At 42.5% G+C, this 22,195-nt stretch overlaps 2 protein-coding genes and 2 non-coding genes across 5 annotated transcripts in view; 2 read left to right on the top strand and 2 right to left on the bottom strand.

Moving 5' to 3' along the window:
* Positions 1–2,451: 2,451 nt before the first annotated feature.
* Positions 2,452–2,523, top strand: trnaw-cca (transfer RNA tryptophan (anticodon CCA)). Its single transcript has one exon. It is a non-coding gene; the product is annotated as a tRNA-Trp (tRNA).
* A 376-nt stretch (positions 2,524–2,899) lies between these two features.
* trnaw-cca (transfer RNA tryptophan (anticodon CCA)) lies at positions 2,900–2,971 on the bottom strand. Its single transcript has one exon. It is a non-coding gene; the product is annotated as a tRNA-Trp (tRNA).
* Positions 2,972–4,285: 1,314 nt separating this feature from the next.
* On the bottom strand, positions 4,286–15,760 carry cul2 (cullin 2). The gene is made up of 21 exons (XM_068709654.1): positions 15,679–15,760; positions 14,469–14,607; positions 13,960–14,062; positions 13,713–13,807; positions 10,469–10,574; positions 9,919–10,001; positions 9,634–9,730; positions 9,303–9,413; positions 8,168–8,330; positions 7,904–8,028; positions 7,546–7,653; positions 7,301–7,360; positions 7,083–7,211; positions 6,868–6,954; positions 6,598–6,750; positions 6,386–6,463; positions 6,240–6,306; positions 5,834–6,036; positions 5,585–5,686; positions 5,357–5,473; positions 4,286–5,113 (listed from the first exon to the last, which is right to left on the bottom strand). Exons 2-21 carry the CDS (start codon positions 14,585–14,587, stop codon positions 4,982–4,984), a joined length of 2,238 nt encoding a protein of 745 aa, XP_068565755.1. The 5' UTR covers positions 14,588–14,607; positions 15,679–15,760; the 3' UTR covers positions 4,286–4,981.
* A 668-nt stretch (positions 15,761–16,428) lies between these two features.
* The window catches only part of LOC137871603 (cAMP-responsive element modulator-like), a 10,203-nt gene continuing 4,436 nt past the window's right edge, over positions 16,429–22,195 (top strand). For both annotated transcript variants that reach the window (XM_068709472.1, XM_068709473.1), the window contains exons 1-4: positions 16,429–16,542; positions 17,634–17,739; positions 20,310–20,477; positions 20,725–20,886. In XM_068709472.1, the coding sequence (XP_068565573.1) occupies positions 17,667–17,739; positions 20,310–20,477; positions 20,725–20,886 (403 nt within the window). In that variant the 5' untranslated portion in view covers positions 16,429–16,542; positions 17,634–17,666. The remainder of the gene's footprint in view (positions 16,543–17,633; positions 17,740–20,309; positions 20,478–20,724; positions 20,887–22,195) is intronic.

Raw genomic sequence — 22,195 nt, 5'->3', positions numbered from 1 at the left:
AAGGAAGTATGTCCCAACTGAATGCACGCTGCACGCAACAGAGCACACTTTGTACGGGCAGCCGCAGTGTGCGCTCAAAGTAAGAAGAAGAAAGTGAGCAATTTGGAATGCAGCTTGAGTGTGCGAATTGTCGGGGTTCGCAATCACAATGCCAAATGAGCCCGGCTTTGTATTCAAGCTAAGTGAAGTGGAGTCACCACCGCATCCAATACCGAGCAAAGGAGAGAGGAGAAAAGAGTATGACATCATCGGGACACTTCACGCAACATCCACCCACTGGCACGATTAAGGCTGATGTTTTAAAGTTGTTTAGTCAGTATACATATATATATATATATATATATATATATATATATATATATATATATATATATATATATATATATATATATATATATATATATGTAATACTACAACGATATATGAGGATGTCCACCTTGAAAGAGGACTTAACGTTACAGAGCTACCCTGCCAATATCAGCAACCTGATGTAATGAAACAGACCAAGTGAAACATTATCTGAGATGTTGACAGTTCAATAATCATGAAGACAAAACAATACTGGAGGCTTTGAATTTCGGATGGTAAGCGTAACGTTACCTCGGCTCCTCGGTTGATCTGGGCTGTGCTCAGAAGGATGAACTGAGGCAGTTGTGTCCAAAGTCACGTTCAGGAGCAGTCGGTCACTCAAAAATGACTTGTAGGCAATAAGCAGTTTGAATAATATATAAATAATATATATATAAATATGCTATCGTCATTGCAGACATTAACCTGCAACAGACAGTACGATGTAGATGGATCGTGACTCACTGAACTTTTAAAGAAACGTATATCCACCACTTCACAGAAAATACTGTATTATGCTGCTAAATTACAGTAGTCTGCTGTTATGGTTAATTGACGGCATTAACTGTTAACTTACATGCGGGGGGGATGAACATTTAAATGTATGTTACCTGTTATTATGAAATACTGTAAGATACTGTTTTAAATCCACCATAAATTTACAGCAATTCGTTACAGTGCACCCTGCAGAACTGCAACACTATCGGTGTGTGGTTTAACTCACACATAACAATGTCAAACTGGACTTAAATGGCATCTCTGCCACCATCACAATCTGATGCAATCTGAGGCCGCCTCCCAATATTGGGGTTAATTCAAGTTTCCCTAATGACTTGAATTAGGGAAACTGCAGCACCTTGACTTTGTAATGAATCTCTAACAGCTCAACTCAAAATATAACACTACAATCCAACCGTCCCTTTGACTAATGCAGCAGACCATGAACAATGAAAAAGACAAGTGTCAAACAAGTGTCATGTTTGTGTCAGTTAATAATAAAATTCACTGACCCATGTGTCCTCCAACCCTTTATTTGTGAAAGCTGAAAGGCTCCATCTGTTGGCTCTTAAATGCATTACACCTTTTCTTCTCCAGGAATCTCTCTTTGTGTGGATTAAGTTCAGAGCCTGTAATTGCTGTGTTTGTGGCCAGTGTACACAGTGAACACAGAGAATGGTGTTAGCACTCTGATTTCATGGATTTGCCAATGCTGCCAAGATGTTGTTTTCTTTTGCATACATGTTCTGTCTTGCAACGTTTGATCCCTATGTAGCCCAGCAATATCGTCCTGTTGTGCATATGACATTTTAAATCTGTCTATTGATCCTCGTATAAATAGTCCCATGTGACATCTATGACTCACATCAGAGTACACATACACTGCTGTGTGCTTCTATTTTAAAAAAAAAAGAATAGAGAGCAATAGGAACTAAAGAATGATGGTGTGAAGACTGAAGTGATGGCTGGTTCCTTTCTCTGGCAGTATTGGCTTTAGAGGCACTTATTGACGGGGGAGGGGGGGGGGGGGTTACATATCACACCGTGACAGATTTTAACACCCAGAAATCCTCTGAAATGATGCCAGTAAACTGACTTTGGTCACCAACATGGCTTTATAGCAACACAAATAAATACATAAGGACAGGGGAAGTCAAGTATCTAAGGTTGGTGCCAATGATTGTGTTTTCTACCAATACACTGATCATTTGTCGGCTTCCGATTCTCCCCTAACTTGAATATCAGTAAAGTTGAGTCTACTCTCCATTGAGTTCATCTCCACGATCTCCGAAAAAGAACCAGGGAGGAAAAACAACTCACCTCAGGGGGGGTATACAGACAGGACTGGACTGTACTACAGCACAGGGCCTGCTCCTGTTTGATCACTGAAGATTTCCCTTCAGCAGCATATTGTCAGGTCCTAACCCCTCCACCTGATAGGGACACATCCATCAGAATAAACTGTGACCATGGCAGCAACGTGCAGTGAAGACGGAGGAATGAACACGGCCATGATGGCTGAAGGCGTCAGAGAACTGTGTGCGTTGTGCTGTGTTCCTCTCACAGCTGTGACTTTTGCACGAGACCTCCAGTGCATTTCTGTGTGACTCTGTGGCGCAACGGTAGCGCGTCTGACTCCAGATCAGAAGGTTGCGTGTTCAAATCACGTCGGCGTCAACTGTATTTATACATGTGTCAATATTGATGTCTGTCTGCAGCTATTGAAGTGACAGTTTAGGTCTAGCCTTGTTAGACACATTCATTCCTTTGTAAAAGCTCACATTGTGCTATTGTGTGTATGGACAGCGTCTCTATTACGGGAATTCCAAAAAAAGTGAATATAAATGGAGGATAGTCCAATTAAAATGTCTACTGCATTTGCATTAGTTTAATTTGCCCTTAACACCTTATGGAGATTCATCAGTCAGACTGTTGTGTACATTGACTGTTACATGCAAACCATGACATGTTAGAGCTTTTGATCTGTGATATCGTCAGTAGTTATACTCATGTTTGTAAACAAACCTGCTCTTAATATTTATCAGAAAAGATATGACCCCGACGTGATTTGAACACGCAACCTTCTGATCTGGAGTCAGACGCGCTACCGTTGCGCCACGAGGTCCACACGATATGTGGAATGACAAGTAAGGAATATATAACGTTTAAAGAAGAGGATGCAGTGGGACAAATCGTTTTCCTAGCTTGCATGTATGCCACCGTTTGGATCCATAAATTAGCCTACAATGATATAAAACATGGCTAATATGCGACGCACGAGACATTCTCAATGCCTCCTTTCTTCGGACATGCGTCTCGTGGACACCTGAACACCACTAAATACCGCTTCATCTCCCCTCCTGGTGAATGACATTGTCTCACTCGTTTTAGCCTGCGTCAGCACCATGGACAGCTGTCAGCGGCACAACAGCTGGCTCCATGGGGCTCGCCCCGCGCGTGCAGGTTGCAGCAGTCATGAACGCTGAGCACCGAACGCGCATGTGCTCGTGACGTAATTTGGTTGTTGTTTTTTTGGCTGTAGTAAGCCGCGCACCTAAAGCAACTTCGAATTCGTTACATCTAAGTAACTCACTTTTACTTTACTATTAACTTTTAGGTATTTCAGATTGAGAACTGAGTGATTTGAGTCAATGTTAAATTCCTTGAAGAGATGAATGCTGGGAAAGCTTTTCATACGATGGTATTCATTTATTACGGTTTTCATATTCACACAATGTCGGAATTCGAATTTTTCACTGCTTCAGTTACAGGCAGTAGTGCATGCTACTGTAATGCTGGCTGTAACTGAATAGAACTGAGCCATTGATAAAGTTATTAATAATGTCAAAATGCCTGCTGAGAAAAAGTTCTCTTGTCTGGGGCCAAATCCAGTGGACTCTGTTCTGTTCTGTAGTCTCCTAGAAACTGATTTGTGATTTAAATTGTTCTCATTTGGTTGCTGGAGACCCCTGAGCCAACTGCTGCGCTGCTGATGTCATGATGAAATGACTCGAGTCTCACAGCAAACTGCATAATAACAGTCATTGTTGTTGTTGTTGGTAGCTTCACTGTGCTCCTTTGTTCCTGTTCTCAGTTCTCACCCAAACAGATCAGAGCCTCAGTGTTTTCTCGCTGTGTGTGAATTTCCTTCTTTGCATTTGTTTTAATCAAATGATAAATCCCTGCAGCTGCTTCACAGTAAAGGACCTGGTCGGTATACTGGCGTTATTGCACCCAGCTGTCACTAATAATACCGTCACATTGGTTGTCTAAATTTGACCTATTTAGACAGCAGATCAGCTTATTCAAAGCATTGACTTGTTGAATCAGAAAAGTACCTGTTGGGCTGTGATACAATTACTGTATTGGAGTACACGCTCCCTGACAAACACCAGAGGACTGACATATGGATACACTCGACAAATGTTTACATAAAACCTTTCAGTGTTTTTATTTATTTATTTGACAAGCAGCAGGATCATGTTTGTCACCTCATTCGTCATTTTTTTTTCTTTACATTTGAAAGTAGATACAATAGTCAGTATACCAGTTTTATTACAATATTTTTTCCTAAATTCAGTACATTTAACAAAGAAAGAAAAATAAACACACAACAACTGCAAACGTGAGAAAAGAAAGCATGTTTTTTTTTTGTTTAATGTGTAGCCACCAATGATGTCATTGGTGTCACAACTCACTCTTTCCCCAGGTTTTTTTTTTTTTTTTTTTTACTTTATTTTTCCGGTCGACTCGTATGTTTATCGGCTCTTCCCTCTGGAACAGCGATAGGCATTTTCTTTTTGTCGTTTTTGACGCACGGGGTGCGTGGCACTGGTGATGTTGTAAACAGCTTAAAAATCAGACGGTGGGTGGGGCCGGGAGGAGGGTCTCGTGGGAGGTGCCGTTAGCGGGCTGTCGTGACGTTGACACGATGACCTTTTTTTTCCCTTGGGTTTTTTTTTTTTCTTCAAAAGATGGAGGCACCAGTCCTGCCTTTGGGTCACCGCGTGGAATCACAGCGGACAGCGACAGTCCAAAACCGAAATGGATGAATGAGTCTGTTTTGTTATTGATTTTAAACCTGCGTCTGCCGGTCAGTCACACAGGCTGAGTGTTTGTGTGGAGGGGGCTCCCCCTACGCCACGTAGCTGTACTCGTCTGCCGAGGTCTGGCTTCGCTCGATGTACTGCTTGTCGATGAGCACCTCGATGCACTTCTTGATCATGCTGATACTTGGGTTGAACCTGGCTTTGGACTGATTGATGACCTGCACATAAAAAAAGAAAAAAAAACAGCGGGTAAACAGTTAATCTGATGTTACAAACGGGGATGCAAGAATGCTGCCATCTACCGATATATCGGCCATATTTTCAATATTCTTTATCTATTATTTAATTCCCAGCAAATCCCTCTGACGGCTGCTTCAGTAGAGTTTGCAAGCTATTTCCCCGTGTCTCCTTAACCTAATCCAGAGATCTCAACAAAGGCTTTGAATAGGACTTCCACCCACCTCCTGGATGAGGGCGTTGTGTCGGAGCACCTTGCGGGCCTTCATGATTCTCACTATAGCAGCTTGTAAATACATTTTGCGGTCCTCGTCCACGGCGCTCCTCGTCTGCTCCATCTCCTAATGATCAGACAGATACGTGACGAGGTGGATTATGGGTCTCAACATAGCTGCTTAACAATAGGGCAACGGAGAAGCTCGAGGCGGTGTTCAGATAAGCGTTTGTCTAACCTGTGGTGTGTCTTTCTGCATCGACGTTGTGATCTTGAACTTTGTCCTTTTACTGGTGAAACTCATATTTAACGAAAACGTGGACTCGGTTTCGATCTCCTCCTGTGAGCAGAGGATTCAAATTAACATCAATGCTTTCCACTTGAACAAGGCAATCTGGTGCAAATAAACAGAAACTTCCCAATCGACACAACCATCACCACAGACGATTCAACTCAAATTGCACTTGTTGCACATGAGAGCGCCGACCTTTTGCGAGTCGTGGTTGAGCATCTTGACGTCCAGCAGGGACCTGATGGTCTTCTGCAGCTCCTTCTCGTTCATCTGGGTGCCGTCCTGCAGCTCCTTGTAGGTCACCGTCAGGCTGTTGTTGAAGGCCAGCAGCACAGCCATCTGGTAGGTGGTCACCATGGCGACGTAGGGCTTGGACAGGTAGTTCATCTTCACCTCACCTGTGAAGAGACGAGCAAACCAGACCAGCTATGTTACTATTCAGCCCGCTTTTGTGAACATAATCACTATTGATTACATTTCACTTTTTCCATTTTATTGGACCAGTCTGGGTGTGATACTGTTGCTTTAAATCGTGCATGTGTGTGTGTGTGTGTGTGTGTGTGTGTGTGTGTGTGTGTGTGTGTGTGTGTGTGTCTGTTACCTGTGCAGAGATAGTGTAGCCAGGTCAACTTCCTCCCGCTGAAGTGCTGGTTATAGAACAACTCAAACTGTAAAACAAAAGGATGTTATTTAGCATTGTGCTCCTTTAACTCAGCAGACACCTGTGCACCACAAGATGAAACTCACCATCTGCACACTCTTCTCTAGCTCTTGAGGGATGGCGAATGTGGAGGAGGGGACGTGCGTGAGGGGCCAGGCTCCAGCCTGCAACCACATGGCATCAACCACAACATTACACATTTGTACTGAAAACGACGCGGGAACAGAAGCTGTGGTTGGTGGAGCTGAAGACGCCCGATTGGGGCCAGGGTGGATACAGCCATCGGAGTTCTCCTCACCTGTAATACGTAGATCTGGAAGCTGATGCCCAGGTCCACCACCGTCTCCTGCGTCTTGATGAAATTGTTGAACTTGTTGTTGAGGTCGGCGCTCACGCTCATGTCTGTGTACATTCTGTGCAGTTTGCTCGTGAACTCGTAGCCGCAAGCTTGCTGTATAAAAATAAATAAATAAATAAATAAATCAGGAGAAGAATGTTTGAACAGAGGGGTCATAAAGAAGAGAACAAGTCACATGTCTTAGTCAATAAGGCTCAGCTTCGCATTTACCTTTAGTTTGTTGATCATGGCTTCTTCTGAGTCCATTGACAATGATAAACCGTGTATTAACCGCTTCGCTAGCATTCTGGCATAAAACTGTGGGAAAGAAAAGCGAGAACGTCTCTTTGGAGTATTTGGGGACAATAAGGATACAACTAATGGACTAAACCACCCTCCTAGTCAAGGTTTTAATAATACTGCAGCATTAGAGGAACTCTAGTCACCTTTTGAAAGATGTCCTTGTCGTCTATGTACTTGAACACCGTGATGAAGCTCGTCAGCTTGTCCTCCACCTCGTTCTCCGTCATTCCCTTTGCAGACTTTTTCAGCAGATTGTCACAGTATTTCGCCAGCTGCACAGACACACCAGGGGGGACATGACCTGGTCAGGGCACTGTGTGTAACACTGTGTGTGTGTGTGTGTGTGTGTGTGTGTACTTACAAGTTCAGGGGCTTTACAGATGGACTTGGGCTCCCTGAAGTTCACCACGGACGTCAAAGCCTGAGGGAGAGAGAGACATCAAATAAACACATTCAGTCCAACAGTGAAAAAAACATTACCACGTGTACATAGATAGTACTTTAACACATACAGAACTGTAGTTTCGCAGTTACAGAAAGCACACAAGGAAAACAAAACCTCACTTTTTCAATCTAGTAACCGTTATGAGTATGTTGTTCAATTACCTTATCGAGTGCACTCATGAAGTGCTGATCTCCGTTTAGAACTGTGTTTATGAGCTGAACAAATTTACTGTGAACCTCCAGCACCGACTCCACAAACAGGGTTGGCATCTAGGGGAAGCCAGAAGAGCGAGACGAAGGTTGCATTCAAATTATTTGAAGCTAAAATTAACAGACAAAATGATCATTTTAAGAGAAATTAAGCGGTCAAATCAAGCCGCCTTCAAGCTCCGGCGGGACAACTTGCAGCAGCTTTAAAATCCACGATACTGTATGTCCAAGTGCAAACACACACACACACACACACACACACACACACACACACACACACACACACACACACACCACAGGTAGTACTAACGTTTTCCTGAGAGAGGTTACTGGTGCCTCGGATGCCCTCGTTGTGGATGTGGACCTGCAGCTCCTGGATCATGTGGGGTAGCCCGTTGGACACGGACCGCAACAGGGTGTACATGTTGGCCATGTCTGGACAAAAACAACACAGTTTGATCCCAAAATGCCAAAACTCAATGTGTACATAGAACCATTTGCTTGGCACAAAAACAGATGCGTGCATCAGGACACAGGGGGGGGGGGGGGGGGGGGGGGGCTGCGGGGCACTGACCCTCTCTCTTCTCCTGCCGAATAATGCTCTGGCACTCCCCGTGCAGGAACTGCAGATGATCCGCCACCATCCTCTGCTGGCATTCATGGATGACTTTGGCATAGGAGCTGGGGTGCAGGTACTTCCGACATCTCATCTCTTCGTCTTTCAACCGCCCCAACACCTGGAGGAAGAGAGAGGGACACTTTTTCCATGTCCATCCATCTAACACGATATTTCAGCACAGTCGCAGATAAAGATTAGGCTCCACTATTATTAGTACGATACTATTTGTAGAGTTAGATTCCAGTGGTGTCTGTGTAGAAGTAATGTGCGGGGTCGAACCGTCAAGCAATATAATGTATTTTTAGAAAATGTTCTCACTTTGATATGAATAGTTTCAGATTTATCACAACACACACACACACACACACACACACACACACACACACACACACACACACACACACACACACACACACACACAGCAATGACAAAGTCATTAAGGCAACAAGAGAAAAAGCTGCCTCCTCACAGTTAAAACTGGGTCAGATAAGCGACTGAGACTGACCCCGTCCAGCGAATGTACGACAGCTTCTGTTGCTGCTCTTTCGCAGTCATATCACATACTGCCCTAATGCCTGGAAAACACTTTAATAATGATCCTGTTTGCACGCTGGGGGGATAAATCTATTAGAGAAAGCTGATTATTGCCAGAATGAACGAACGAGAGAGAGAGAGAGAGAGAGAGAGAGAGAGAGAGAGAGAGAGAGAGAGAGACACACAGAGAGACAGAGAGAGAGAGAGAGAGAGAGAGAGAGAGAGGTCATGGCAGCTAAAGTCGCCCAGGGGTCTGTGATCTCAGCCTTAGCGAGTTAATGGTAGAGCTTAGAGCTAATACTTAGATTAAAACTATTATGTCACTGGACTGACATGACCTGCAGGTTCATACACACACACACACACACACACACACACACACACACACACACACACACACACACACACACACACACACACACACACACACACACACACACACACACACACACACACTAGCCCTGGGTGAATGTAGCACAGATGACTCATAACGAGGGTACGGTCAGTGTTACAGCAGCTCACACAGCGTTGATGTGCATCCACCCATCCCTCCTACCTTCTCCATATACTGTGAGCAGTTGGACTCTTGCAGGAGATTGGAGGCTTCCTGCTTGTAATACTCTCCCGTTTTTGTCAGAAATGGCCCTTCGAAGATTTCCTGATAAAACTGCAACACAGGAAGAGGGCGTGGCCCGCGTAGGATTTAGCATAAACGAACACACACAGGTCCATATGAACGGCTACAGTACAACACACAGATAGTAATTAGACATTAAGCAGCCAACAAAAACTTTTTGTTTTCTTTGAATTTTGGCTGCATAAAAGGCTCGATATAAAAACACAATGCAAACAACTGTAATCCTCTGGGGGACTATTTGTTGTCTCACCTTTAGTGGAAACTTCTTCTTGTACTGTTCAACATGAACAAAGGAGTTGATGACCCCGTGGATTACCTTCTGGTTAGGGTTCTCGCCACAACGATCACTGTAAAGACACGAGGAATCCAGACATGAACATTGTGAAAGACTGGAAATGTGCTAATTACAAACAAATTAGAGTACAATGAGAACACCAGGACTAAAGACGCTGTCCCTCTTCTCTCTACCACTGCAGAGAGCCAGATAGATTCATCTTGGTCACCAGTTGTGGCTCAACTTGTGTGAAAAACATACTTTTTGATTTCATTCAGCAACATCCGGATCAGGACCGCCTGAAGGGGCTCGATCATTAGCTTCCTCCACATATCGAGCGCCAGCTGCAAAGACGAACGAAAAGGCAGCATGTGACAACGGCGTAATCTGTGAGGAGGTCAGTGAAGTTGGGCAGCGGATGGTGGAATCTTGGCCTAAGTACAACTCAATCCATCTGTGCATGTGCTCTCCTTTCTGTTATGTCGGGCTGTGCGATACGGACAAAATCTCCTCTCACCATGTGTGTGATTAATAAAAAACATATAAGAAATCGTCTATAAGAAATAACCACATGGTGTTGTATACTTTTGTGTTAACTTGACAAATACTGAATATCTTCTCATCTATTATTAAGAATGTTAGGGCAAAAATAATCAGATTTTCTGCAAAATCTGAGTTAGAATGTGCTTGTTATTATCAATTTGATGTGTTTCCAGCCCTACTTATTTTAAACAACCCTAATAGGAGCATAAGCGTCCATATGTAAGACTTTTCTTCTTTTTTTTTTTTTATGGGAAAAAAAACCCAATACCTCTCCAATCTCCATGAGCGGCTCGTTCATGTCCACTCCCCCGTAGCCGTACTGTAGGTCTGCTTCTGTTAGCTTGTTCTTCTTGATGAACTGAGTGTTGAGGTACCTGAGCAGAGTGGGGTAGGAGGTCAAGGTGTTAGGATATCAACTGCATCCAGAGGAGTTTGAGGAGGTGTCATCCAGGACCGCTGGACAATGAGTGAGTCAGAGGCACACATAAAGGCCTTTTTGGAACCATTTCACTTATGAATATCATAGAGAAAATACCTGATTTTAGAATATATTAAGCACAAGCATAAGACATGGTATATCAAGAAGTTGTTTTCCGCTGTTTGTTTACAAATGGCAACTACTTTGGGGGTAGTATTCCTTTCAGCCAACTTCCTGGTTCCAGTGACACACGACGATTACCCAATAGTCACAGGAAAACTGTGGAACTGTGCCGATGGAACACATGTTTTTAGATCCAACATTGGTTTCATTGACTGGTCAAACGCAGGTTATTCATATCTGTATTCAAATCAGATTATTCAGATTATATTAACAGAAGAATCCCGTTTTAATCATTGCATGAATCATATGTCAGATATGTTAACCGTGGATCAAATGACTTCAATGTCTTGAACCCTCTGTAGGCTGCAGCTTGTGGCTGGAAAAGGAGCTCTGATAATCCACACGGTGCACTATCTGCCCAGCAGCCAACAGCAGACACACAGAGTAATCCTGTTGGCTGGTGAACACAGTTACTAGCAAAGGCAGCTACTAGAATACGTTTAATGCAGCTTTGACAGGAGGGCCGTGTTTCTATATTGCACTAAAGACACACGGAGCATCAGCGTGAGAACGATGCGTTTTACACTGACGTCACTCGTTTATACGACACTCACTCCGATGTTGAAATGCATCCACAGAAATTGTGTCTCAACATTTCTCGAAAAGGAAGCGAGGAGTGACTTAGCAGGAAATCTACCACACAGACCGACACACATATTGTGATGGCTTTCATCTATTTCGGCTGATTTAGTCCACCTTGAATGACGTGTAGTTCCCAAGAGATTAACATTGGTGGGGCCCAGAACATTTTATTAAGCGTAAAGACACTTCATTTCTTCAATTTATAGTGGAAATGTATTTATTCCATGTAAAGGAAAACACAAAATTCAGGAGCCAGGTAACAATCCCAAATGTAAAAATATATTCCCTCCTCTTTTTTTGTCTTTAACCCAATTACATGTGCATGTGGCATCTATTCACGTCAATGACGCATTCATTCATTTTAATTCATTTCAAAACTTCTGGACTTTTATAGCTCATATGTGTTTTGGATGTACTTTCTGCACATCCAAAACATTCCCCACATATCTTTGTTTTCTAGATTTCGTGAATGAAGTTAGAATATTTTGTGAAAGAAAACTTGTTATCCGGCATAAATCGCACTATTGTGTGGCTCATTGACCACACACACACACACACGTTTACTTCACCACCTCTGATGTCACTCGCCCCCTGCACCTCCACCAATATGTGTCGAGGCGGCGTTAGCTCGCCTCCCGGAGAGCGGTGTTCGCATTTTGGCCCGTCTCCAGGAGAGCAGGCAGCAGCAGCAGCGGTCGCACATTCAAGCTCTGGGCTTTTCAGTAAATATGCAAAAGGAATCACTAACAACGAGTCAGCCGTTTTTCTTTCTAGGGCTGGAAATATGCACCGTTTCCAACCGCTTTTTAAAGGGAGTCCACCGGTAAACCCAGAGCTCCCTCAGGGGCTTTGGTGCTGGAGTTTAAGGCTCCAATTGAACCCATTGATTCCGTTGTTATCTGTGCATCCCTCTTGTACCCAGTTCGCTTCAAATGGCTCCGATGTTACATTGTGCCCGAATGCGGCAAATCGGCCTTGAACTATTCCCTGCAGCCTTTATCTCTGTGGCTTTTGAGCTCATGAGCTTTTTCCCCTGTGTCCTGTGTGTGTGTGTGTGTGTGTGTGTGTGTGTGTGTGTGTGCTTCTCGCTCAAATAGACAACACTCAGAGTGTGCGCTTTGTGAGCCCAGTTGTTTGTCTGTTTTGCTAATCCGGACAAATGCAAAGCCCTGTCTAAATAGCGGCTTTCTCACTGGATTGTCGACGCAATCTCCCTGGCTCACAGCAGTAAGGGTCTTCCACTGCCTCAAGGTGTGAGGGCGCATTTGACCAGGAGCATGGCATCATGGGTTCTGTTTAAAGGGGGGTTTCTGTGACTGTTTGGTCATCGCTGCACACTTGAGCTCGGCTTAACAGTCTGGATGTGACAGTCCCTTTCAGTGGCTCATTCTGTCCTTTTCACTGGGTCTGTGATGCACTAGTGTGCTGGAGGTTTGACTCGGGTTCGGTGGCTACTCTACAGGGCGTGAATATATGACCCATACTACATGTGTTACACCGACTACACTGAAAGAGAACGAACCGGGTCTATAACTTCTGCTCCCCGAAGGAGAGTATCATAACATCTCGCTGCACCCTATGCCTCCATCAGCAGTATAGCATCACATTCAACCTGACTTCCCTCAAGCCATCGATCTCCGACGAGCATAAAACACCAGCGGCAAGTGTCCGAGGACTGCTAATATAACCACTTGCGTTGGGTAACACTTGATCCAGCTGGCGCTTCAGTCCAACCTCCACAACAGGGTGATTTGTGTTTGACAGGATGCGAACATAAACATGTATATTCAGAGACATCGGATGAAGATAATAGGCAAGCCTCTTCTATATTAAGAACTGAACGCAACTATGTCACCACTAAAGCCAAGAGCCTCTCTCTCTCTCTCTCTCTCTCTCGCTCTCTCTCTCTCTCTCTCTCTCTGACATAATAAATTACAAAAGGCATATGTATGACAGTCTGGTAACTTAAAAATAGATCTGAAAGCTCTCCAAAGGAGTATTGAGTTTAAATGGATCAGGAAACAGCACTGCGCTTTCAAGGTAATTTTATAAGTGGACAAAAACTCTATGTAAGCTTGCGATAGAATGAGACCGCCCTGCGTCGAAGGACCGTGACACACGGAGCCAACTTAAAAGAGCCGAGGAGGACAAAGACAGACACCAACTTTGGCTCACGGCTTCTGCTAAAAGTTGTACTCCAACACACCACAAAGACAACAGCAGTTTCACAACTGACACGTCCTTCATTTCTACTTAAATGAACAACACAACGAAGTGGCCGACCATTCAAAAGCCATTGTGAATTCAAGCAAGGCTCAGGCAATGTTACCTGTACAAGCAGTCCATGTAGTCAGCTCCTTTGCTGTACTCATCCCAGTATCTGTGGTACATCAATAAAACCTTCTCCTCCGAATCCAGGACTTTCTGAAAATAAACACACACACACACACACACACACACACACACACACAAACGTGACATGCGTTATGGAAAGAAGAAATAATGCAGAAATAAAAATGCACTCTAAAAGGGCTTTTTTTTTGGCCAGTCCTTGGAGAGCTTTCGCGAGTGCTTACCTTGTACAACTGCCGAACATGATTCTCGAGAAACACCTTGGTCTCTGTGTATAATCTCTCACCCAAAGGCTCTGGGTATGCAACGCACAAGGCATAAATGTCGCTGGTGTCGGAATTTAGGATAAAAATGAGAACAAATGCGGTTCCATTATGTTTAGATGTTAATATACAGTTAATAGAGATGTAGTATGGAATACTAGATACGGCTTATGCTGTGATTCTCTGCAAATAAATGAATAGTTTAATGCTTGCTCTCTGCCTGAACTAACGAATAATTTCACACTGACACTGAACATATCAATGACACCTCTTTGAAAAACTGATCTGATTTTAATTAGCCATATTTGGTGTTTAAAGTCAAATACATAAAACTCTATACAAGCTGGCACCTGCTTCACTGCATTAAGCAGCTGCATGACCTTCTGTCCATAAACCCTGTTCTAACAATCAGCAAAAGAATCTTGTGTTGCAGTTTCAATTTCAATATGGAGCAAGTTGGCATAGGATACGAGAACCGATCGTTCCACGTGGCTCTCTCCACATAGTCGAGCATCACAACAGCCTTGATTGTCGTCAGTAGCTTGTTCCATGTCTCGTCAAAGTCCACCACCCGCGGCTTTAAGGACATTGTACAGTTTCTCTTTCAGTCTGATAGAAAAACAGAAAAAGAGGAATACAGAAGTGAGTAAAGGAATTAAACAAAATTAGGGACTCTTTAATTCAGTTCCTAAATAATTATGTTAATATTATTAGTGAACCAGGCTTAAGCAGTAGCATAAAATAATAATAATACAGATGTATCCTTAGCAAGGTGACACAATGCACAATAAACATAATTATGAAAAACATTTTCATGGTATTTGTATGAAGCTCTTGGCACTGTATATAGTAATAACAATATTAAGAAAAAATATGTTTATTTGTTTAAATAACAAAACAAAAAAAAAGCATTAATCAGGAGTAACTATATTGAATAGATGTCAGGATAAAGAGCAAAGTGAACATACACATCATCAGAAATAAGTCTCTGATAAAACAGCTGCTCACATTACTACAGTAGCAACAGATGAGATAAACATTGCACTCAAGTTCATGGAGGTAATGCTAACGTTCATCAACAGTGAACACATACCATTAGATATCAATTACTGTAACGTTAGCTGTGAAACTTACCAGGAGACTGCCACATATAAAAAATATATAGACTTCTACGTCTGTGTCAGAAGAATCACAGATCACCTGCAAGTAGGAGAAACTAGGCCCTGTGTTGTTTCTCGTCATTCATACCAGTTGATTTCACGTCAGTGAAAACACAGCAACATCCTCATGCACAGTTTTCTGCTATCCAATTCACATATGCCGATATTCGCGTTTCAAAACGAAGTGTCAATGTTCTAAATACACAACCTTCTTACAGTCATGATAAAGGCAGCCAAGTTAAGGTTACTAGCTAGCGGAATGCCAATCCCAAAATAGGATGGCTAGCTAAAAGGCTAGCTAGCTTCTAGCTAGCATGCTACTTCTTCCTGCTCAAGTCCCAGCAGTTTTGAGGCTGTTAGTCAGCTAGCAGGAAGCTAACGATAGCTCAGCTATCGCTAGCAAATGGTCATCTTCTTTGCAATTTCCCCACATTTGTACTGACAGCTCGGCAAAACATGGTGCTGTTGTTAAACAAAACAGGTTGTTGAGGTCAATCGTGGGCTTTTGAATAGTACGTACCTCTGTTCGGTATTTATTTGTTATAAAACTCAAGTTTCTCCGCTGTCACAGGCTTGATTTGTCTCACTTACAGGTCTTTCCTACCTCTGGGACTATACCATTGTATTACATGGGGGTGTGTTATGAACAAGTGTAAATTGGTCGTCACGCTTTGCTGCTCTTTAACATGGTAAATTGTCTTTTTAAAATTTCCGATTTTAAAGAATGTATTATGTACATCCATGCATACTGTTGGGAAAACGCGGAGTGCACACGGATCCAAGCCGTAAGAACACCCCTATATGCATGGAATGCTGATGGTACCGCCTAAAACTACGGAAACCTTTGAGGAAATTTTGTAGGTTATAACGTTAATCTAATGTACTGTATTGTTTCTCTGTTCTGAATGATGAGAGAGGTTAAACACGTTTTCCTCATCGTAAATTATAATTACACTTCGTTACTATCTCACCACGGGTATTCACTAAGTAGCTATTTAAGTTTTCTATTCCCTGTGATATTTTTAGTCTTACATAAATCCCCCACCATAAATTGACACAAACATGACAGTTATGCGAGAGAAATGTCAACAAAGAAATTAAAGTCGTTCGCAAATAATGGTCTGTGTGGCAAACTACATGTTGAAACCATAAAGGAGCTTAACGTATCAGGATGCATATGATTGTATCATTACTTACTTAGCAACAGGAATAGAAGAAAATCAACCAATCAGAATAGTCGAAACATTGCTGCCTAACAGTCTTTGGGGTTAGCTGGATTTGAAATAGCAATAACAAACAAACTGACAGTGTATTATTAACTTAAGCATCGTTTATTCAGTTCAAGCTCACCATGTTACATACAACAGGCACAGGATACTTTAATGTGAGTATGCCGGTAAAAATAAGTAAATTAGCATGTTATTTAGCGCTAGGTAAGTTAGCTTAGCTAGTTAACATTGGTAAATGTGAGGAAATATCGGCTAATTTAGACGCTAGGTTAGCTAAAATATCCGTTTTAGATAGCTTGACCGAAATCATCCGTTGATGTGCTTTAATATTTATTATTTAACTGCAATATGTAGATCGGTTGGCAAATTGTTGGTAGCTGTAAGTTTTGTCAAACTTTGACTCAACCTACAAATTAACCAGAGAGAAAACCTTCTTTAGCCAATTGACCTAACGTTAACCAACAGAGGGAGACATCCAAGGCCCACTTGTCTCAAACCGAAAGTGACACTGTCTCTGTTAACATGCCAACCAAAAATGGCAAGGATCCTCCTTGTGGCTCGCGTCAGTCAGGCGTCAGTCAGGTGCCACAACTGTGGCAAGCGATCTACGTGTTAGAAAACAAGTTTTTTCTCCAGTTAATTAGAATCTACTATGATGAGAAAACTGATTCATGGCAACTGACCTATCGTGACGACAATGGGTGTTCTCAGGAAATGTGGCTCAACCCGTCTGACGGGTGCCGAACGAGTGCCGCTGGCTTGCCACAGTTGTGGCACCTGACTGACGCCTGACTGAGGCTTGCCGCTGAAGTGCCACTGACTAGTCACTGAGGTGCCACAGTCCTGACGCTTGCCGCTGAAGTGCCACTGAGGTGCCAGTGCCACGAGGAGGATCTCGCTGTCTCTCCAAAAGTGAATATTTGGACATTGCACTGAGAAATTGCTTTAATGTTAGGCAGCACTGGTGGCTGATTGCAAGCTAGCCTCCCCCATTCTTCCTGTACTCAATGATTCAAGGCAGAGAAAGCATCATGCCTCACTGATTGGTTTTATTTTAAAACGATCAAGCCATTATATTACCAGCAAAGTAATAAAAGCATAAACTTCTTGGAGGTGGCAAAGCAGAAAGTGGCAGCTCGGGGAGCAACTCTCATTTAATTGTCTCGCTGTACCTAACATTGCCTTACATCCCCCGCTGTTTGTCTACACATAAAAACCCTGACTGTAACCCTCTCTGATCTCCAAGGTGAGATCAGAGTGACCAGCAGCCCCAGTCAGAATGAACCAAGTGAAAACCGGAGCGAAGTATCAGTCTGGAGCACCCGTTTACCAGGAGATCGGCCACAGCCAGAGTGAGCATGTCTGAAAACCCATTTCCCACCATAGTTTGTCCTATTACTTCCTCTACGCACTGTTGTGACACCGTTACTATGCTGCGACAACTTCCACCCTTTTAACAGTACTACTGCTACTACTATTTATAATTACAATAAAATAACTTCAAACGAGCGTACAGATACACAGCCACCACCCGACTCCTGGATTGTAAAGTTGTTTTGGCTAACGTGTCATCGAACTGTTGTCATCGTTCACATCCCGCAGACACAGAGCAACATTATCATCAGGTCAGAGTTGTGTTTGCGTCCACCCGACAAACGTCAATCCGATATTCATAGTGCTTTTAGCTCTGTTTTGGTCTTCAGCAACTCCTGAGGGAAATACCTCGGTCTGTTCAGACGTGTTACCAGCCTTCATTTTCAAGTTCATTATTTGTGTCTGCCCTGCAACAGTCTCAAAATCATGACAGCATCACTAGTCCCAAGTTGTGTAAAAGACAATACCACTCTATATATATATATATATATATATATATATATATACAGTTGAAACCAGAAGTTTACATACACTGTGCAAAAAGACACATAACACTTTTTTTCTCACTGCCTGAAGTTAAATCAGACTAAACCTCTCCTGTTTCAGGTCCGTTAGGATTACCAAAATTATTTAACTTTTGTTAAATGTCACAATAATGAGAAAGATAATTTCTTAGAGAATTTTATATTAATTTCTTTGAGGTCAAAAGTTTACATACACCAAAAGTACTATGTCTTTAAACAACGTGGGCAAGCCCAGATGATGATGTCATGGCTTTTGAAGCTCCTGATAGGTTAACTGACAACATGTGAGTTAATTGAAGGCACACCTGGGGATGTATTTTAAGGCCACACCTCAAACACTCTGCTTCCTTGTTTGAAATCATGGGAAAGTCAAAAGAAATCAGCCAAGAAATCAGGGAGAGAATCGTGGAGCTCCACAAGTCTGGTTCATCCTTGGGTGCAATTTCCAGATGCTTGATGGTGCCATGTTCATCTGTGCAAACAATTATACGCAAGTATAAACATCATGGGAATGTCCAGCCATCACACCGCTCAGGAAGGAGACGGGCTCTGTGTCCCAGAGATGAACGTGTTTTGGTCCGACATGTGCAAATCAACCCCAGAACAAAAGCTAAAGATCTTGTGAAGATGATGGCTGAAGCTGGTAAGAAAGTGTCATTATCCACAGTAAAACGAGTCCTGCACCGACCTGGGCTGAAAGGCTACTCAGCAAGAAGGAAGCCATTACTCCTAAAGAAACATAAAAAAGCCAGATTACAGTTTGCAAAAAGACACCAAGACAAAGACCTTAACTTCTGGAGACATGTCCTGTGGTCTGATGAAACTAAAGTGGAGCTGTTTGGCCATAATGACCACCGTTACATTTGGAGGAAAAAGGGGGAAGCTTGTAGACCTGAAAACACCATCCCAGCTGTGAAGCATGGAGGTGGCAGCATCATGTCGTGGGGCTGTTTTGCTGCAGCAGGAACTGGAGCTCTTCATAAAATAGATGGCATCATGAAGAAAGAACATTACCTGGAAATATTAAGGCAACATCTCAGGACATCAGCCAGGAAGCTAAAACTTGGGCACAAATGGGTCTTCCAAATGGACAATGACCCTAAGCATACTGCCAAAATAGTTAAAAAGTGGCTTGAGGACAACAAAGTCAATGTCTTGGAGTGGCCATCACAAAGCCCTGACCTGAATCCCATCGAAAATTTGTGGGCAGATCTGAAAAGGCGTGTGCGAGCCAGGCGGCCAACAAACCTGACTCAGTTACACCAGTTCTGTCAGGAGGAATGGGCCAGAATTCCAGCAGAGTACTGTAAGAAGCTTGTGGAAGGATACCCACAACGTTTGACCCAAGTCATGCAGTTCAAAGGCAATGCTACTAAATACTAAGGAAATGTATGTAAACTTTTGACCTCGAAGAAAGAAATAAAAAATTCTCTAAAATATTCTCTCTCTCATTATTGTGGCATTTAGCAAAAATAAATAATTTTGGTAATCCTAACGGACCTGAAACAGAAGAGGTTTAGTCTGATTTAACTTCAGACAGTGAGAAAAAAATTTGTTAAGTGTCTTTTTGCAGTGTATGTAAACTTCTGGTTTCAACTGTGTATATATATATATATATATATATATATATATATATATATATATATATATATATATATATATATATATATATACACATATATAAATAAAAGGGGTGAACAGACAGTGATTAATGTCTTCGCAAGCACAATTGACCCATCTCGACTGATTGTTGTTGTTTTTTGCAGTTTGCAACGGTGATGTCGTTTTTTTCCAAAGTCCTTTGTCATGATGCATTATGTTGTTAACTCCTTCCTTTTGTGTGACATTGTTTTTTTTTTGTTGACAAAGTTGTTTAAATCTTACACACTAAAAAAACTGCCACATTAAGACAAGTATCACACACTGTGTGAAAAGAGTAGACGCTTTAATCTGTAATCACAGATTGTGAAATTAAATTGCCTGAGTTATGATTACTTACTCTTTTTTACATTTTACCCTCCCAGTTGGGTTCTTTCCAGGACCTTCCGTCAACTTCCAGCATGAGAGGACACAGAACCTGCCGCCCGTGTGTATGACCAGCATGCCACCACCACCGCTGTGGTCTTGCGCCCCTCAATGCTACGGGGAGGCGATGAATATGGCGCAGCACTACTATATGACCCCACAGCCAGGTAACACTTGAAAACCAGACTCATGTGTGTATTGTAGAAATGTCACATTACAAAACACAATTGCAGGGTGGTGCTCAATAGTTAGAGAGTCCAGGGTTTGAGTATTGGCTTTGGTCTGGCCTCTCCCCTTCTGCCTGTGTAGTTTCTTCTGAGTGCTCCAATGTGTTCCCCACCATGAGACAAGCCTTTGCACAGGAAGATTCTCCTGCCATAAGTGCATAACCTAACCCTTTTATTGCCTACCCAGTTGGATTTCCTCAAGGAGGTCTTGTCAAGTTCCTCCCTGAAGGGGCACAGAACCTGGCCTCTATGACCACGACCAGCACACAAACACCACAGCCCCCAGCGAGAACCCTTGTGCACAACAAGAAGGCGATGGAAGAACAGATGAATGGTCGAACATTTCCAGGTAACCGCCTAAATTTCCAGACCACTACAACTAAATAACTAGGATGGGTAGCAAACAAGGAAACAGGGACAGTTGCTCAGGTTTCCCTGTAAATATGAGAGGAAATCATGATCCTGTAATTAAACTAAATTCACCTTCAGGGAAAACAGACGGAGCACAGAAAGGGCAACATATTTGATGAGCGAGGCCAACGTTACCGCCATCTATTAGACACACCAGAATCGATTTATTAATCACATGATATGCTCGCTTTGCACTTTACCACCTCCAGCAACAATTGTTCAGGGGAGCCCCTGGTGGTATTGTATGACAGGGATGCTCCTAATATGTTTTATGACCAACAAAATGTATTATATCGATACGAAACAAAAGGTAGGTTGACATTTCACTAACTAGGTTTGTCCTGTTGTGGATGGGAAGGATCTTTTTTGCACGCCAGCAACATACAGAGAGTATCTTACAAAAGAAAGTACAAGATGAAACAGTGAATGAATTAAAAGGTAAACCAAATCACATATAAGAGGGAAACCACGTTAAATGTTTTGTACGTACAAAATGTTAAATCAACAGGATCAGTTGGTCGAAACCTACGTATAAAGCTCTTTATTCAGAAGGATTTTATTTGAAGTACATTAACTAAAGTACTTGAGTATTTCCACTTTATGCAACTTTATACGGCACTAAAGTTCAGAGGGAATTATTGTACTGTTTGTTCCTCTACATTTACAGCTATATGACAGCTATAGTTGCTGATCACTTCGCAAATTAAGATTTGATATACAATGAGATTATGATGATGAGGTTATAAAGTTCGATGCAATTTCAGTAGATACTGTAAAGGAGTTGAAATTTGCTCCACATAAAACAACCAAAATAATAAGACGCTGCCGACGCATTCCACTTATTGATGTGTTACGGTTCATAATACAATGACATACAGTAGAATATAATAGTCACATTGGAGCACTTTTACTTTTTAAGAACATTTTGCTGTTAATATTTACTTTACTTGTCAATTCAGGACTTTTTCTTGTATTTCACAGTGTGGTGTCGCTGCTTTTACTTAACTAAAGGGCCAGTTCACCATCAAAAATGCACGTTTTTCCTCCTCCTCCTCTACCTGGTGTTGGAGATTTGGAGAAACAGCAGTTTCATGGAGGAGCTGTGGTTGACAGAAAACAGTTCCAACATGAAACTGCTCCCAACAAGGGCTGTGGATTATTTTGAGCAACCGGGTCGTATTTTCTTTCTGTTTTTTCAAATTTCTTTTTTTTGACGCTTTGACCACCACAAGCCGAGCGTCACGTAT

Source organism: Cebidichthys violaceus, unplaced genomic scaffold (genome assembly GCF_023349555.1).
Source record: "Cebidichthys violaceus isolate CVI_PGR_0920_01 unplaced genomic scaffold, fCebVio1.0.p SCAF_15, whole genome shotgun sequence".
Lineage (NCBI taxonomy): Eukaryota > Metazoa > Chordata > Actinopteri > Perciformes > Stichaeidae > Cebidichthys > Cebidichthys violaceus.
Note: the sequence above shows the minus strand (reverse complement) of the source record. Positions and strands in the feature narration are given on the sequence as shown.